This window comes from Triturus cristatus, chromosome 9, assembly GCF_964204655.1.
Source record: "Triturus cristatus chromosome 9, aTriCri1.1, whole genome shotgun sequence".
In the NCBI taxonomy this organism is placed as follows: domain Eukaryota; kingdom Metazoa; phylum Chordata; class Amphibia; order Caudata; family Salamandridae; genus Triturus; species Triturus cristatus.
Window position 1 is genome coordinate 227,841,328 of NC_140592.1, and position 16,560 is coordinate 227,857,887.

The following is a 16,560-nucleotide window of genomic DNA, read 5'->3' on the forward strand; positions in this document are numbered from 1 at the left end:
TTTCTTTTCTGTTGAAATTACTATTTCATTACGGTTTAATGGGTTGCACTGATGGTTCCACTGCTTAAACTATGAACAGCACCCCTTTTATCAAACACAGCTGACAAATTACATCACTCACCCAGAAAATGACCAGATGTTCTTGCCTGTGGACAACACCGAAAAAAATAAAATACAGCAATCATAAAAGATAATACGCAATGGGAAAAAACAAAAAACAAACGCAGTGGAGGTCTATAAATAAATATTTTATGTAGATGATAAATTTAAAGGAAAGTGCCTGCAGAGCCAGTCTACATCAAGACGTTTCACAAAAAGCCGCCTTATTTCAACAGCATTCATAGTTCATCGCGATTTGTCCTACATGGCCATTTCGGATGCTTCGATACATGATTTGCTGCTAGAAGTACAAGACTCAGAAATTCTTCGACATCAAAAGAGTAATTTGTAAATTTAGGGTGTTCTCCTAGTGTTGGATGATGACCCTGCAAAATTAAAACATAACTGTGATTAAGGGGGGTATTTTGCTGAAATACCACAAGTATGCACGTCATATGTTCTCTAATAATACACAAGAAACTATTTATGACACTGGCAGTAAAAATAACCTTTTCAGTTAAAATGACAATTTCATTCGGCAAGTCATATAAGGTTTACTAATTTTCGGCTTCCTAACTACAGGCATTTCTATAAAGTAACCCCTTCAAACAAACATAGCAACTATGAAAACTATGCCATGAATTTGCACATACATGTATACGACATATGCATGTTTATATATTGTATGCAATATTTTCAGGAAAGTCGTCTCTCAACGTTACATTAGATACACCTACATTCCTGGCCTCTGACAACCACAGCTACAAGCACAGTGGGCGGCATTTCTGTATTGAGGTATACCTCATGAGAACTAGACATGCTGACAGTTGTGGGTAATTGTATGGCTGTATATATGTCTAAAACGTCTAGTGCCTTTGACGGCAAATGTATAAAATATTGAGTGTGAACATGTTTGCCAAGAATCCCTAGAAATGCTAGAACAGTAAACAAGCATTAAACCAGGGTTCGGCAGTCTTGTGCAAAGTACTCACAATAAGTCAAGTAGCAGAGCAAGCATAAGCAGGAGTGGGTACTACACAGTGACCAGAAAGCCCACCATCTGATAAGAATTACCAATATTCTGTATATTTAGGTGTGCCTAGCCACTCATTATTCCTCACTGCATCTTCATCTTGGATGTGTGTTCAGATTTGTTTCAGAAATTGTGAGAATTAGGCAAGAGCTACCCCTATTATTCGGAAGACATGGCTCCATGAGCACATTTGCACCATCGCCCAATCATAAGCCTGCATGTTCTCATTTGCACCATCAGTCAATAATAAGATCGCATGTTCTCATTAGCACCATCACACAGTAATCATTAGTGTATGTTGAGATTTTCACCATACCTCGCTAATCTTCACACAATACCCATAGCTAACACCATTACCCAATGCTTTTTTGTGCTGCAAGGGTGCAGCACCACATGTCGCTACTAGAGGTCTCTCTGGAGTCAGCGACGGGGTGAAGTACTTCCGGTCTGTACTAGGTGTTCCTCCGAAGTCATCATAAAGGGATCAGTTCATCAGGTAGTTACTAGATGTCCTACTAAAGTCAGCAGAGGGTATAGTTATAGCTTATATTTGAAGGGAGGCACTATCGCAAGAATACGGTTAGCCACCAAAGTTAGGAATAATGACAAAAAGGGGAGGGGCGTCTAACAATGGTGAGACTGCTCTCTAAGGGCCTGATTACGATCTTGGTGAATGGGATACTCTGTCACAAACGTGACGGATATCCCGTCCTCCATATTACAAGTTCCATAGGATATAATGGAGTTGTAAATTGGTGGAAGGGATATCCGTCACGTTTGTGACGGAGTAACCCTGTCCACCAAGATCATAATCCGGCCCTAAGTCACTAACTGTATTTTAAAAAGCAGAGTTGGGTGTAGACTAAAGTTCCAGTATGACTCAAATGTTTTAAAAAGTAAGCAGTGAATCAAAGGGCAAACTAAATCTCAAATCCCTTCACATATTAAAACGGTAACATTTACTAATATTTATTTGCTGATCAGAGTGATTTTTATACATTAATTCACACTGTAACTTTATTTAGGACCTGTTCATCTAATTTTCAGAAAATTAAGTGAGTGCCCACTACAGTGTTCACTGTTGCCTCAGCTCTTACTAAGATCCAAAAATGCTTTACTAGTTTTTCAAGAAGGACCACTGCTAAGGCCAATGTGAGAGGCGTATTAAACGTTCAGGGTGTAGCTGCAGGAATAGCGACGTTGGATTGACTTTAATGATCCTGCAGCACCTCCCGTACATTAGAACGCATCTTGAGCCATGTGCCCATTGACAACTCCTATGGCAAGCCCGCTGGGTCGATCAGAGTGGCTTCAGCAAACCAGGATTTGCACAAAAATGCATCTATAAATCTGTTCATTCAAGAGGCCTGGGGATGGTTAAGTCTGTCTTTTCTCAAGTTTACGACAGCGGCTGGTAAGGTACGAGATATAGAATCCAAATATCATGATCGTTTTATCCAAATTATTAAATAAGGCCACCAATCTAACATTAAGGTAGTGATCCCTAACTCCTGCGGTCAAATCTGTTGGTCTCAAGAGTAGACCATAAACATCCCAGGCAGAGGTCGATGCATAGACTTCTGAACCAGACAAGTGCAAAATTATATCCAAGAGTACATTCAACTAGATTGCTTTTTTTTTCTAACTGAAATTTCGTTTGACATGGACTACAACCACATTCTGACCGGTATAACCTCCATGACAAAGTCTTCTGTAAAAAAAGAAAAAAAACATAAGGACTGAGTAGGAGGGTGATGTTGGTATCATAGCCAGATACCACACTACACTAAAAGAACGGTGTTATGACCTAACAATGCATGCATTTACAACGCATGCCTTTACCACGCTTTCCATTACCATACAATGCCTTTATCACAAATCCATCACCATGCAATGCCTTTACCACGCATTGCCTTTACAACACAAGGTAAGTATATGTAAGGTAAGTGAAAATCCATATTTTATATATAACTATATATTTTTTTAATTGGGGTAAACACCCCAAATACCTCCAAATTTTTCAATGATCTTTACCACCCCATCTCCCTTCCCACCTCTAAAACACCCTTAGCACCCTATACCCACCCCTAAACCCTAAAAACAATCTCACCATCCCCTAAACCCTGAAAACACCCCTACACCACCCAATACCCTCCACTACACCATAAAAACACCCTTACCAACCTATACCTTTGCCCACCCCTAAAAACACCCTTCACCCTTTCCACCCAATACCCTCACCCACCCCTAAATGCACCCACTTACTATATATATTATATATTATCTATATATATATATAACCTTGCGCTGTAAAGGCATGCATTGTAAATGCAAGCAATGTTAAGTCATAACATCCTACTAATGGAATTTGTGGGACACAAAACAACTGAAAAAGGATGTCAGGGTCAGGGCCGGGCATTGGTCTAATCAGGGCCGGACTGGGAACGCAAACTGGCCCTGGCAATTGAGTCCAACCGGCTGCTGAGTGAAGGGGGGGTGGGGTTGCATGTGGAAAACACTGCAGCTGCTTTTGTTACAGGGGGCCGATAAAACCAGCTCTGGTAACAAAAATGGCCCCCCAGGGGTCCAAAACCTGCCCCATCCTGGCGGCCCACAGGGGAAATTCCCGGTGCAGCTACGGCCAGTCCGACCCTAAGTCTAATAGTTCAGATCAAGTACTGTAGCACATGCTGGATCCTAGCTCTCCTAAGTTCTGCCTCTCCAAAATCCCAACTACTTTTTGGCAAATTGTCTTCAATAAAGATCAAAGGGAGCTTAGGATTCGCCTGATGGTTATGAGCTGCACAAATCCCCCAAATATAGTGTTTCTGTAAAAAGCATGATGGCCTAAGCTCCTCTGGCAATCTTACTTTATTCAGAGGCCACTTGCTCCTTATTTTTGTATTTTTTTAAATATAAAGCTTTATTTTGAATCTAAGACACGGATTAAATGTTTTAAGCAGCACTATTTCTTAAACACTTACAAAAGCAGTAGCTTTGCCTTTTTTATATGTAAAAAAACTGGTGGGTTAGGTTTAAAGGTGTTGTGCAGCACGTTTCATAAGGCGGGGTATCTGAAAATGGTACTTTCAATTGTTGATGGACAAGGGAACAAATAACATTCGCGCCAGAACTCCATTTTACCCTTTTGAACGAGTGCAGTAGTGAACGCCATCAGGAAGTATGAGAAAGCGCTCGCTCCTCTCACGGGGATGATGTACTTTTAGTGGAACCGTTGCAACACTGCTCTTCAAGTCTTATATATCTTGAATGCCAAAGGACTGTCGCGTGTTACCAACGATGCTGTACTTTAAATCATAAACTGACAACATGAAGTGTAGGTATTTGATAGTGGCCTTTGTCTGGGAAACCACGTAGAACAAAATCAGTTCTGTGGCAAGCGGTGTCCGTGATAGACTACTGCGTCTTCTGCTCTGTGCAGCGGCCGCGCCTCCACTATGGCGGAGGAGCGTCCCCCCCCCCTGCCAGCACTCTAAAAAAAATGAAAAAATAAAACGGTTTTTAACCCATTTTATAATTGTTTCATTTTTCTTCTTTGTGACTGTGTGCCGCGTCTTGGGGGCGGGGTCAGGGGTGACAGTACTGGAGGGCGAGTGGTGGTCATTTATCAGTCCGTCTCAGGACGCACTGATGCGCTCTCCCACCTGAGCTGCATTGCTGGGTTGGAGACAGCTGGCAAAGGTTCCCAATCTCACTGGGAGCGCAAATTCATGGAGCTCAGGCCAATCCTGGAGCTGCTCTCATGCATAAGAGCAGCTGCGGGATTGGCCGCAGGACTGCGCCTGCAGTGGAGAGGAGCAGAAGCGCGCGATGCTGGAGGGCGGCAGGTAGGCTCTTTTTTATTTTTCTCTACCGTCCCCCAAATTTGTTAATGAAGCCCACCACAAAAATAACTATTAGAGAACATCTAAAATGCTGCAGGGGGCTTGTGAACACATATAAGCATTCCATATGGAACCAATCACATTGCAAAGAGCTATACAAAGTTGTGACGTAGAGGTCGATGCTGGCACTTTACCTTGTCCTGAGGGAAGACTTTACTCTTGTTGTGCCAGGTCATGTAATGCACGCCTCTCAGCCTGGCAAGGTCGGAGTAGCAGCGCTCATCGTCACAGTTGTACCTACGACAACAAACACAAGGATGCTACAGGGATGCACAGTCTGACTCAGAAGGAGATGGGATTCCAAAAAATCTACCAATTGAACCCTCAAATACATAATAATGCAGGAGATTCACAAACAAAAAGCTCATTTCCAGCCATTTATCCTATGAGCTCTGTATGGTTGCCAGGAATATAAATTACTTTTTGTGTATTCAGAGTAATGGTTTTTATGTCGCTTCGTCCTTCCTTTCTGACTGCTTCAGCCACGACATGAATTGTTCAATAACTGCCTGTGTATATCCCGGGTCTCCGACCTGGCACATAACCGGTCGGCTCATTAGCAGGCAGGATGTCCTGTCTGCGGGCCAAGATTGCTATTTTCAAACAATATTTTCATCCTATTCGTATTTGTTACATTGCCCCAGGGTTTATAAGCAGCTGCAAACAAATGCAGTACGAGGCAATCAGAAACAGAAAATGACATACAAGAACAAACAAATGTACATTTTAGCCACACACATCTCCCTCGCCCGTTGTCAGTCTGTGTGAATCTACCTGTTTTTATTACCTTGACTTTTCAATATTTTGAAGACAAAACGTGCCTGGTATCACGTTTACTCTTACCAATGCTTTTAGTCTGAGAGTAAGGCTAAGAGGGGAGCGGGAGGAGAGGAGGGTGTTGTCGGTGTGTGCGTAAAGGTCTGCATGTTGGGTGGATGCCGGGGGGGGGGGTCGGATAAAGAATTCTCAAAAACACTCTGTAGAATTCTAAGTGCCAATAATTTGTAAGCCCTAACCTGGCTTACTTTTTCTTAAATATATCTTATTAGATTCGCATAATGCACCGCGATCAGATCAGTGTATTTGCCTTCTTTAGGACAAACAATGCCATGGTGTAGGATTAGCAGTCACCAGTGTTCTGCAAAAAAAAAAAAAAAAAAAAAAATACTTTTCTGACAAAAAGTTAAAAGTCGCCAACCTCAGTTAGTGTCATCTAGTGCCCGCTCCAATATCCGATTTGTGTTTGAAACTACAAGAAATCAGGTCTGCATGGAGATCTGCAAAGATCTTATAGGAATGACACGCCAGTGTCACCTTAAGGATGTTTGCACACTACCGCCAGTTCTGAACAACTTCATACCAAACAATGTTATAGGTTACATCCTTAATATAAGATAGGAAGAGACAGTCTGAGATAGAGGTGAACAGAAAGAGGGGATTACTTGAAATAGAGGAGATATGGACAAATCACTTCACCAGGGCGCCCTTGGCAACCGTCCACTTTGCAATGCGTCAAAATGTCTCTGTGATACACAATCGAAGCTAACCATTCGTCACTCCTTCTCAATGTACAGGCGCGACCTATCACTCATAGTACACTGTGCATAGGTCTGAATGTTCCAGTTGACCACGCCCACCAGCCTTTAAGAGCCAGAATGAGCCCATGCCACACCATGGCTGAGGTTAGTTGAAGCATTCCATCTCTAACTTTATTTCCTCAGTGCAACAGCAGACCTGCTAAGTCACACGGTGCCACTGTGTGACACACTATATCGGCTTCCTTCACACGGTCAACCGGTGAGGAGCCGATACCACACAGTGGCAAGGAAAACAAGCTGAAAACCACTGCAAACAGTGGAGTTTCAGCTCCTTTTCAGAGGCTTTGAATTGCAGACATCTAATAAGGGGTGTGAAAACGTCACAGGACATCAGCACCAACCTCCGCAAGCTTTTGGAAGAGGAAGTGAATTGGAGGTGGGGCGGGGGCAAAAGTGCCTCTTATGTACTTCTCGGCACGAGGCCTTCACCCCCTCCTAGGTCCCATTCCCTTCTCACACGGTGCATTTTTTGTTGCAGTTGGCAGGTCTGCAACAAGTATACTCAGATGTGGGTCATATGCTAACTGTGCCACAGCACTTAAGCAGCATCCCACTGATGAGGCCCTTAAAAGGCTGAAACAGGTCCGGGTTGTGTTTCCCTTGACAGCGGGTATGTCCGGGCAGTTGGGGCCTGACTGTTCCTACCGGAGCAAGACCAATGCTGATTTGCATATGGCAGATTCCTTTCTGAGGTGACATGGTGGACAAACAAGAGGAAGCGGAATACCGTCCCAAGCAATTACCAGTGGATGAGACTCATTCAAGCAATTAACCTTTTCTTTTTTGTTTGTCTCTTGGAGGATATCATTGCCATGCTCAGTAGGATTTCCTTATCAACTGACAAGTGCCTCAGACCTATGCCTCAACTCATTTAATTATTATTCTTCAACTGGAAACATTTTTTAGAATTGCGAACTCCGATGTAAACCAGGTCACTGCTCCAATTTAATGTCCCACAAGTTCATCTTTCCCATCCACACTATCATGCAGCCTCTTCCCTTTAAATGATTGGGAAAACAATGCTATTGCTCCTGCATGCGGGTCACATGCAAATTTCAACACATGCCCCATGAGTACATTCCTTTACAGAGCTTTCGCTTTCTGGATCTTCCGTGAGGATGGATGTCTAAAAGTGGAAATTTAAAACTGAAACCTGGATTCTTGGCTCTGAGCTTCTGCTCTTCTCGCTGTAATTTTTTGATCACACAGTACCACCTTTGCCAAGTATACGCTGTTGCACTCCATTTTGTTGCTGCCCTAGAGTAAACTGCCGTCATGGTCGCTCGTGTTCCCATCAGTGGCAGGCTCAGCAACTCCCTCAGCAGCAGTATCACTTCTGGCTGCTCCTCTCTTCTCTTAACTGATCTTTCACATAACAGGGAAGAATGGATACCCGGAAGCCCAAACTATGTGCCCGATTTAGATCTTGGAGGCCCGTTACTCCGTCAAAACAGTGAAAGATATCCTGTCTGCTGAAATATAAATCCCATAGAATAGAACGGGATCTATATTTTGGCGGACAGGATATCCATCATCATTAACCACAAGTTGATCCAAAGATTGAATGAGAATGAAATCCAGGGACTGGCGATAAAATGGCTTGTGAGTTTCTTGGACCAGCCCACTCAAACTGTTTACCTGGGTCCTTTCCGCTCCCGCATCATGAAGCTCACGAAGGGGGTACCACAGGGCTCTTGTCTTAGCCCTATCCTGTTTAATGTATATGTGGTCCCTCTTGCAAAGATCATTAGAGATCTTGTTCACTCCCTTCTCTTATGCGGATGACACACAACTTCTTTTTTCATTTGATAACAATACAGCTTCAACCAAATCTCTCTTTGCTGATGGTATGCTGGCAATTTCTAGCTGGATGACGGAATACCTCCTCCAGCTAAATGCTGATAAAACTGAAATCTTATTATTCGGTGCTCAAACTCTATGGTCCCCTGACTGGTGGCCCCCGGAATGTGGCCTAGCCCCTACTCCAAAAATAATGGTAAAAAACCTGGGGTTCCGTTTGGACCAAGCTCTTACTATGAGAGACCAAGTAATGGCCACTTCAGCTACTTGCTTCCACACGTTGAGCCTCCTCCATAGAGTGTTCAATTTTCTTCCTTTATCTTTTCACAGGACCCTGATTCAAGCCTTGGTAATCAGTCGCCTTGACTATTGCAACACCCTTCTTGCAGCCACAAAGGAATCCTTGCTGAATAGACTGCAGGTGGTTCAGAGCACAGCTGCCAGTGAGGCACTTAATATGCCCCCTAGAACATCCTCCCTGCCACTGCTGAGAAATGGTCACTGGCTTCCCATCTGCCAAAGAATCAAATTCAAAATTTGTTGTCTAGTCCATAAAACTCTCAATGGCAGTGGCCCTGGCTATCTCGCAGAAAGACCTAAGTGTTATCAGCATGGCAGATCTCTTCGCTCAAGGGAAAAAGCTCTTCTTGTGATCCCACGTTACAGAAAACTCCGCGCTGGGGGCAAAGCTTTCTCATACTTCACCCCACGGTACTGGAATTCACTCACTCTACATCTGCGTAAGTGCCCGGATCTCCTTTGCTTCAGGAAACTCCTGAAAACAGAACTCTTCAGTAACTGATCTCTCAAGCCTTGCATACCCGCACCTTTAGAACGGGGATACCCCTTCGGGGACGATTCCGGCATTCTATAAATTCCATTATTCATTCATTGTGACAGAGTAATCTGTCCGCCGAGATCTAAATAAGGCCCTATGCACTTAGTGTTTATTGTAGGCATCCTTGTACAAAACATACGCCTCCTAATAGCTATGTTAAAACAATCCTAACACGATCATTAGGCTGTGGAAGCATGTTGGGCCTACCACTAGGAGAGGGCTCTCCTTTGGCCCAGAGTATACTGAGGACTTGCTTCCTCCTGGTGTTGCAGATGTTAATGAATCCTGCGGACCAGTAGCTAGTGAAATGAGTGTATGTGGTCTGTCCTGTTCTCTAGCCAGTAATGTCACAATCAGATTTCGCCTTACATTGTGCCAGACTGTATAGTTCTGTGTTAAACTATTAATTTCCTTAATTTGATCTCTTCTCCTATACCTTTCAAAGTTCTTTATTTATGCATGATTAATCAGTCATTCCAAACTATTGGTTAAAAACTGCAAATGCGATAAAATGTTACAAAAAAATATATACAATCTGACGACAAGAACCAGTTAAAATGGATAGTAAGCATGTAAAAAAGAACAAGGTGCAGCAGTAAGCAGTACTAACACAGACCCAATCTCATCTTAATTTGCTTTAAGAAAACGAGTAGCTGATATAAGTACTTGTAAGGGCAGCACAGAAAAGCAGCCGAAAATTCACAACCATTTGAGGCTCAATTGAATTACAACTGAAAGATACAAAGTGCAAACATTCCACATCATAAGCAGGTAAAGTGCAAGTGTTATTAATAGCAGAGTGCAACAGAAAACCTCGACCTATTCACATCAAGTTCTTCTGATAGTGAGCTGGTACTATGTGTACAACTGCTGCAATAATGCTACTTCAGTGCTAATTTAAAAAGTGCTTATTTAAATGCTTATTAAAAATTAAATAGTCATTTGACACATGAAACCGCAACATTACATTTATAGCAGACTTGATAAATCTTGCGGATAATTGGCACGAGTCCCCTTTTAAGCATTCGTCTACTGCAGCTTTACAGGATCTGATGTTCAGTTGTCCAAAAATTGGTTTAAACCAATGGCGCCTCAGACAGGAAAGGTAAGTGCACAAACAGATGGAATAAGCGAGACTCTCTGACGTGGGTCGACATCACTTCCATAAGATCTCCTGATCATCTGACAAACGGCCATACTTGTATGTTTTCAGGAAGATCCAGGCCAGTCATAGGCGGAGTAATTGAGTTTTGAGAAAAAGTTTGGATGGGCGAGATAGGTACGATGCCAGGGTTAATGGCTGGTAAAGGTCCATGGTTAGTTTTGTGTGAGCCTTGGTACAGATGACCTGCTGATCGTCATAAGCTGATAGAAGCCTTGCTTGTTTCCAAAACATTTTTGCCACCTTTCTCGGTGAGAGAAGGATTTGCATAGGATCTTTAGCTGCAAGCCCGTCAATCGCAGCCTGGTAATAATTGTGCATTTCTGATGCCTTCTCTTGAATGATGCCCCAAGGGAGATGCTTGGTGGACCCCAGCTCGGCTGATTTGAACTTAACAGAAGAGGAAAGAAATCAAGCATAGAGTGAATTGTCTTAGTGGAATATACCTCTACCTAGTAGGATAGGGTGGTGTGAGGTGGGGTGGTGTCGGGTGAGGTGGGATGGGATGGGGTGGGGTGAGGAGGGATGGGATGGGGTGGGGTGGGGTGAAATGGGGTTGGATGGGGTGAGGCGGGGTGGAGTGGAGTGAGGTGAGGGGGTGGAGTTAGAGGAGGGGGTGGGGTGAAGTGGGGTGGGGAGGGGCATGAGTGAGTGGGCTGCTAGACAAGGTTCACTGAGAGAGTGCCTCCTGCTTACCTCTCACCAACTTCATCTGATAATTACCTTTTTTTTTTTTTTTTTTTTTTTTTTGTTTCAAAGACCTTTATTACAAAATTCACAGCAGTACAGCAGCACGCCTACAACCTCACGGGCCGGCCACAGTTTAGAATGCCCCCTGTTTACCAACCCAGCTATACACAGCCACATGACCGACAACCCGGAGGCCCGGAGGCAATGCCCTGCAACAACTCCTGTATATGTTTTCTGCGTGTTGCCCAGGAGTCCAAGGTCCTTGAATTTAGTTTTGTGTCATTTTCACGCTCTTGTACTATATAGTAACATCGAAAAACAATCTTGGGGTATTAATGTCCAAAAGTCTCATGCTAAACAGAAGGTCGTGCCTGCCGTGGCTCCGCCGGGCACCCAACTGCAGCCACCAACAGGACGGGTTCTCAAACCTGATGGGCCATAGGCCTAGAAGTAGCTCCCACCACAGAAACCTCAAGAATAAGCAGCACTAATGGGTTATATGCCACTAAGATATTCCACAATCCCCGCAGCGTAGACTATGCCTCTCACCCCAGTGTTCCATCCACTTCATCCCAGCTTGTGACAATTATACCCGGGTCCCTCACCTCCACGGCTCCCACAGCAGCCCCCACTCTGTACATACCGACCATCCAAACGCCGCAGCACCTCCAGAGCCACCAGAGCTATAATGCATCCCTCATGTAGAACATCTCAATAATGTATCCCACTCTTCGCCAAACCAACCCAGCAACACAGCCGATCCTAAGCGAACTGCTCCTAGCTGCGTGTTATATGTGCAGGACTAGTCCCCGCTACCTCCAGATTTCCATCTCCACCTGAGCTGGCAGTAGCTGCCAGGTATGCCCTGAAGGGATCCCATATGTCTCTGGCCCTACTACTCACTGGCTGTGTGTCAGCGTATATTGTGTTTTGTTCTTGACAATATAGTAAATCATCTAGCCACTCCTTAAACTTCGGCGCATGGCCCCTCCCCCACCGACATGCAACCCTCCGTTTCGCCAGTAAAAGTGCAATGTTTCCAAACTTCTGATTCACCTTGGGTATCCGCATAGTATATCCCAATAGCATCATTAGCGGATCCCGGTCAACCGTGTCGCCCAACATATCCTTCAGTGCTGTGTGGACCTGCGTCCAGTACTCAGACACCCTGGGACACAGCCATGCCAAGTGCAAGAATCCGTCCCCTTCCGAGTGGCATAGCTCACATCTGTCGTTGTCCGATAGGCGAAACCGCAGCTTTCTTTCAGGCGTACAGTACAATCTTTGCAAGAACTTATAATGGATAATCCGTAATCTACAACTGGCCGAGATCTGTGAAGTGAGCTCGCAACAGTACGCCCACTGCGCCTCCGTTATGTCTCTGCCTATATCCACTTTCCACTGCCTGAGCGCTCTACACTCTCCACTCCCACTTTGCCCTCGGATACTCCGGTACAGGTGTGAGACCAGATGGCTACCATCCGCAGAAGTAAGCAAAACCTGCAAAGGCAGTACAATGTCTGGTTCCTCCGGAAATTGCGGTATGATAACCCGCAGCCCCTGTCTCAGCCGGATATGATAAAAGATGTCAAGCGGTGTGGGCTGACATCCCTGAAACCATTGGTCTTTCGTTTTGAACTGACCATTCAGAAATAAATCGCCCCAGTACCGGATCTTCAGCTTAGCGCACATCTCCCGGAACCCCCTTTCCTGCAACAGGGACAGACTCGGGTGGTAGACCAACGGCAAAGTCGGTGCATATAAGAACTCAAGCGCGACCCTGCGCAGGATCCATCGCCACGCATCTATCGTACATGTCACCGTAGTAGCCGGCGTCTCTATTGCACCGGGCCCTGAATAACGCCCCTCAGTGGCAGAGGCCGAACTATCCAGTCCTCCACAGCCAGCTGCGGCATGAATGGGGCAGGTGCAAACCAGTGGTATGCATACTGAGCCTGAGCACTTAGGTAATAGGCCAAAAAATCAGGGACATCAAATCCCCCGACCCCATAAGGCTGGGTAATAATCGACCACGCCAATCTAGGTTGCTTCCCAGCCCAGAACAATCTAATCAGCTCCGAACGTAGCGTCCGGAAAAAGAAAGCCCCCGGGTAATACGGGACATTCCGGAACAGATATAAAAACCGGGGCAATACCACCATTTTAATCAGTGAGGCTCTACCAGCCATGATGAAAGGCAAAGAGATCCAACGCGTTACATCCTCTGCCAGTTTTGTGATGGCTGTGCCATAATTCAGTCGCAGCGTCTCCTCCCTAAGCCGTGATATCTGGATTCCCAAATAGCGAAGATCCGAATCACACCATTCAATCGGAAAGTCCAATGAGAAGCGGACCACCGCAGGAGTCAGAGGAAAAAATTGCGACTTCTTCCAATTGATTTGTATACCAGACATTCGGCCGAACACCAAAAATTCTCTAAGCAACGGGTTGAGGTTAACCTGTGGATGGACCACATACAGCGTTACATCATCCGCATAAAGCGACACATCGATTTGACATTGGACACATTTAAAAGCACTTTGCTTGTGTAGCTGTCGGATACGACATGCTAATGGTTCTATCGCGATCGCGAACAGTAATGGGGACAATGGACAACCCTGTCTGGTGCCTCTGGTCAATGAAATCGGGTCTGACATTTCACCATTAATCAATACTCTCGCCTTCGGTTCAGTGTAAAGCAACTTTACCCATGCCACAAAGATCTTCGGGAACCCTATCCTGTACAGAACAGCGAACAGATATTTCCACTCAACCGAATCAAATGCCTTGGTGGCGTCAAGAAATACAGCAACGACCGGCAAGTCGGGCGCTATTGTGTGGAGCAGGGAGAATAAGGTTCGCAAATTACTGGCCGTAGACCTCCCCGGAACGAACTCGGACTGGTCCGAGAGGGCTATCTTAGTCATTAGTAAAGAAAGCCGATTGGCAAGGACCTTCGCCAATATCTTAACGTCACAATTTAACAAAGGGAGTGGCCTATACGCATCGCAATCAGTAGGGTCCTTGCCCGGCTTCAGCAAAGAGGCAATCACCACCACCCTCATTGTCCCCGGCAAGACGCCCACCTCCAGAGAATCCTCATAGACCTCCTTGAGTACTGGGGCCATAATATCTATATAGCATTTATAAAATTCCGCCGGCAGCCCATCTAGGCCTGTCGCCTTACCATTATTCAGGGACATAATCGCTTCCCGGATTTCATCCAGCTCGAACGGGGCTCCAAGGAATTGCCTGTGGTCATCACTCAGCCAACACAACGCCACATCATCCAGAAAATCCCCAAAGTCGACCTCCCCAGCGCTATGCGCAGCATATAGCTCCTCATAATGTGCAGTGAATAAGCCTAAAATACCGTTCGTATCCTGAAGCGGCACACCTTCCGATGTGCGTATCTCCAATATGTGTGTAGTGCAATGCGGATGTCGAGTAATCTCTGCTAATGCGCGCCCCGGTCTCTCACCCTCACAGTATCTTCGAGCCTGCCAGTATTTACCTCTGAATTTAGCCTCTCTATCCGCCTCTTTTATCATACTGCGTAAGTCTCTCTCTAAATTCCTTATGTATTGGTCCCATAGGCTCCCTGTCCACCCTAGTTTCCAGTTCCTTAAGTTCCATCTGTAATTTCCTAAGCGCCCCTCGAATGTCCCGCAGCACCCCAAAGCTCTTCGAAATGTAGTATTCCCTGACCGTCACCTTAAATGCTTCCCAGATGGTTTCTACACGGGCAACCGACCGTTTGTTGCGGGGGGAAAAATTCTGCGATCTCCTCTCCCAGCTCCGTTTTAAACAGTGGATCCAAAAGGGCCGTGGGTTGCATCCGCCAAGGTGGGGGAGCCCTCCCATAGCCCGGGACCGCTACCTGAACCAGAACCGGACAATGATCCGAATATGACCGCGGCAGGTGCGTGACTCTACCCAAGTCCGACACTAGTCCACGAGACAAAAAACAATAATCAAGTCTGGCCATATGTGTTAGCATATGTTATGTTATGTTATGTTATATGATTGTTAAAGCGCAAACAGCTGCCCCAGCAACGGAGCGTCCCGGCGCTGACCTAACCAGTACCTGAGGGGGGAGGGGGAAGGCTACAGAGGACTAGATGAGGGAAAAGAGATGGGTTTTTAGTGATTTCCGAAAGGCAGTCAGGTTAGTTAAAGTGCGGATATGTTGGGGTAATGAGTTCCAGAGTCTAGCCCCCAAGACTTTGAAGGAACGTCCACCCATTCTACAGAGCCTGAATCGAGGGATCGACACAAGGTGTTGTCCCAGTGAGCGTAAATTACGCTGAGGGGTGTAGGGTACAAGGAGCGGGCGTAGGAGTTCCGGACAGTCAGAATTCAGAATTTTGAAAGCGGTGGTAAGAGTTTTAAAGTGAATTCGAGATTCAATTGGGAGCCAATGCAGGTTACGGATGGTAGCTCTGGCAGAGCACCTGCGTGGGAGGCCAACCACCGCTCTGGCGGCCGAGTTCTGGATGCGTTGCAGCCGTGCTAATTCTGCTTTATTTGCCCCCAGGAATAGCACATTGGCATAGTCCAGCCGGGCAAGTATCATGGCTTGAATAATGAGTTGGCGGGTACTGGGGTCGAAGAACCCGAGTATCGGGTTAAGACTCCTCATTAGACCCACACACGTTGCTGCCAGTTTCTTTGTGTGGGACTGATAGTTAAGAGAAGAGTCAAGCCAGACACCTAGGTTCTTCACGACCTCTTTTGGCACAGGGGTAGGGCCAAGCGGAGAGGGCCACCAGTGATCGCTCCAGTAGCTGGAATTCTTGCCAAGGAAAAGGACCTCCGTTTTCCCGGCGTTCAGCTGCAGGCAGTTGCGTGTCATCCACTATGCAACTGCCGCTAGCCCATTCCTGAATTTGGTGGCCGAGGTAGAAGGGCCTTCAGAGAGTGAGATAACCAGCTGTGTGTCGTCGGCGTACGACACAAGCGTAAGGTCCCACTCTCTTGCCACTGCAGCAAGAGGCTGGACGTACAGATTAAAAAGAGATGGGCTGAGCGCCGACCCCTGAGGAACTCCTTGGTCGATGGAATGGGGTTGGGAGATGTAGGGAGGGGCTGAGACTTGAAAGGATCTGTCCTTAAGAAAGGACCGGAACCAGTCAAGGGCAAGTTCGTTAATCCCTATGGCCTCAAGTCGATTCAGCAAGATGTTGTGTGAGACCGTGTCAAAGGCCGCGCTGAGATCCAGCAGGATCAGCGCGGCACTTTGACCAGCGTCCAGGATGCCTCGAAGGTGTTCCGTGGTGGTCAGCAGGGCTGACTCAGTGCTGTATCCTGGCCTGAAGCCATTTTGAGAGGGGTCCAGGACGTGATTTAGCAGCATGTGGTGGGATAGCACTTTGTTAACGTGGGCTTCAGCCAATTTGGACGTCCAGGGGAGCAGCGAGATGGGTCTGTAATTT

General features: G+C 45.9%; 1 protein-coding gene across 4 annotated transcripts in view; it reads right to left on the reverse strand.

The window, feature by feature from the left end:
- Window positions 1-227: 227 nt before the first annotated feature.
- Window positions 228-16,560, reverse strand: part of EOGT (EGF domain specific O-linked N-acetylglucosamine transferase) — a 265,331-nt gene continuing 248,998 nt past the window's right edge. For all 4 annotated transcript variants that reach the window (XM_085624778.1, XM_085624779.1, XM_085624777.1 and 1 more), the window contains 2 exons: window positions 5,172-5,274; window positions 228-485 (listed from right to left, as the gene is read on the reverse strand). In XM_085624778.1, coding sequence (XP_085480904.1) covers window positions 339-485; window positions 5,172-5,274 — 250 coding nt within the window. In that variant the 3' untranslated portion in view covers window positions 228-338. The remainder of the gene's footprint in view (window positions 486-5,171; window positions 5,275-16,560) is intronic.